Genomic DNA, 2771 nt, shown 5'->3' with positions numbered 1-2771 from the left:
TCTTCCTTCCTGCTTTCCCCATTAGTTGATATACGGAATTGGAAAGGAATTCCAGATCATTCTGATTGAAGGCGGGATATGGATGGAATCGAGAGGGAAGAAAGAGTCCGGTTTCAGAGGCTTGATCCACTTTGTAATCATGGATCATGAACAAATCCCTAAATGCTTCTTTATACTGTCGCCCAGGTAGGGAGAACTCTTAGATTTTCGACGTTTTAGAGAGTTTTTATTCAAATCCATCTCCACCTATGTTGTGCCCTTCCTCCCAAAGCATTCCGCCATCTGTTATTCCAGGTCTCACCCTGTGAAGCAAAGTCAGACAAGAGAGAAAGACATGGAATTGATAGGGAACCATAGCCAAGTGGCTAAGGCATAAGTCTGCAAAACTTCTATTCGTCGGTTCGAATCCGACCGGTTCCTACAGCGCCGCGCCATTCCACCCATCATTTTTTTACATGGTTAGTGTCTTCGAACGGGGCCTCCGCTTGCTCCTTTCGTACGTTTGGCTTAGGCCCCTTAGTTTCCTTACTGTATTTCTTTTCTTATTAGCAGTATGATTTTATAAATGTCTCTCGTTTCTTTTCTCTTTCTTTAGCTGCTATCCTTGCTTCAGCCTTCGTCTTTCGGCTTTAGGACTCACTCAGTCTTCTTTAAGAAAGAAAAAGGTATTCTTTTTCAATACGATTTTCCCGACGAAAGGTTTCAGTCAGTTAGCTCATCATAAATAGATTAACCGACGAGTGATCTCGGCAGAAAATTCTCCACCGATGGAATGAGGACATAGCAAATAAGATCCTAGCTAGAGAGCGGCCCCTTTCGAACTAGAGTGCCCTCACTAGGGGAATTTGTTTGCTTCTATTCGATATTTGGTTAGTAAAGATTTGCTTACCTTGAAGAGCCTGATATTCTTCTTGCTAATCAACGATTATTACAATATCGGGTAACCCTGTCATATATTTCATCCCGCCCATATATGTTTGCAAGTGAGATAATTGTCTCTTCAACATAGCGGCATCCCTTTTCGGAAGACGGTTGAGTCCCCCCGTCTTTTGTTCCGTTCTCAAGTCCCTGAACTTATGAAGTCTCGTTTCTGTAGTAGACCAATTTGTTAACATCCCCCCGAGCCATTTTTTATTAACATAATGACACCGAGCCCTTGTTGCAGCCCGGGCTACTGAATCCGCTGCTTTATTTTTGGTACCAACAATTAAGAATTGTTGCCCCTACTTGCTGCATCAAAAACTAAATCACAAGCTTCTGATAAAAAACGAGCAGTTCTAGTTTGATCTTAAAGGAGATCTTCTATAATTTCGCACGTGAGGGGTTATTTCTTGGTTTCGTCCAGTCATTAATAACTTGATTATTTTTATATAATAGTAGATAGAAACAACGCTTGTAAGGAGTCCTATTGAAACCAAGAAATATAGGCCGGTCTGCCATCCACACCAGAATAAATGAAGTTTTCCGAAAAAACCTACTAGTGGAGGAAGACCTCCTAAGGATAAGAGACATAGGCCTAAAGAGAGAGCCAAAAGAGGATCTTTTGTGTATAATCCTGCATAATCTTGAATGTTATCAGTTCCGGTACGTAGATTCTCTTTGTTTCTCGAGCCTATAGTGAGTTACAGATAGAGTTCGAAAACAGGAGCTGAATATGCAACAGCAATCCAAGGACGCATACGCAGACGGAAACTAAGTTCCCACTTTCGACCCATGTAACATGCTACACCAAGTAAAAAGTGTAGAACAATTAGCTCATAAGGACCACCATTGTAACCATTCATAAACGGAAGCAGCTTCCCAAATTGGGTAAAAGTGCAAACCGATAGCTACAGAAGTAGGGATAATAGCACCAGAAATAATATTGTTTCTGTAAAGTAGAGATCCAGACACATATCCTTCACCCATCTATTATGAACTATTTCCCCTATTCTCTTTGATCTTTATCTCATGGCGAACACTTTTCGAATGAAGGTCATTTCTAGGGTGACACGAAGTGTTGCACATATCTCATGGTGGGAATTATCTAGGGATGTGAGAATTGAAATCAATATATCGTATATTTGATTTTCCATTGAACAGGTTCCCCTCATTCACCTTGATTGATTCACGCAAACTCTTTCCGAATGGAGGTCACTCCCAGGGTGACACGAACTGCCATATGAACCTCATGATGTGAACATCTTGGAACGTGAAAACTAAAATCAAAACGTCACATTTGATTTTATGGTGAACAACTTTCCCTATTCACCAAAATCTTGATTCATGTAAACACTTTCCCAATGGAGGTCACTTCCACGGTGACACGAAGTGAAACATGAATTTTGATCGTGAACTCTTAGGGACGTGAGAGATAAAAATAAACATATCATATATATTTATTAATCTCCTACTGAAGCATTCTAACATATCATATACGTTATTTTTCACTGAAGCGTTCTAATAGCATATCATATATGTTATTAGACTCCCACTGAAGCGTTCTAACGTTAAACAGGGTATACATTTTCTTAGGCTTGTTTCGACTAATTAAACAACCTAAGTCTAGGTGTTTACTCAAGTATAACGTTTATATTTGGATTTAATTTACGATGTCTAGGTGATAAACCAGTTTTAAAATCTCACATCGCTCACGTATTGCTCATAAAACCAATTAACAACGCTCAATTATTCGACCATAATCCCCAGGTAGGAGGTATTTCATAGACCGTCAACTTAAATACCTCTAGCCTTAGACAGAATTATATATTGGTTGAGTTTGTAACTCTGGT

General features: G+C 39.7%; 1 protein-coding gene across 1 annotated transcript; it reads right to left on the bottom strand.

Annotated features, from left to right (window-relative positions):
• Positions 1 to 226: 226 nt before the first annotated feature.
• Positions 227 to 1908, bottom strand: LOC120072168 (photosystem II protein D1-like). The gene is made up of 3 exons (XM_039024578.1): positions 1824 to 1908; positions 1627 to 1723; positions 227 to 302 (listed from the first exon to the last, which is right to left on the bottom strand). The coding sequence occupies exons 1-3, from the start codon at positions 1906 to 1908 to the stop codon at positions 227 to 229; spliced, it is 258 nt and encodes an 85-aa protein (XP_038880506.1).
• Positions 1909 to 2771: the final 863 nt, after the last annotated feature.

Source organism: Benincasa hispida, chromosome 2 (genome assembly GCF_009727055.1).
Source record: "Benincasa hispida cultivar B227 chromosome 2, ASM972705v1, whole genome shotgun sequence".
Classification (NCBI taxonomy): Eukaryota; Viridiplantae; Streptophyta; class Magnoliopsida; order Cucurbitales; family Cucurbitaceae; genus Benincasa; species Benincasa hispida.
Note: the sequence above shows the minus strand (reverse complement) of the source record. Positions and strands in the feature narration are given on the sequence as shown.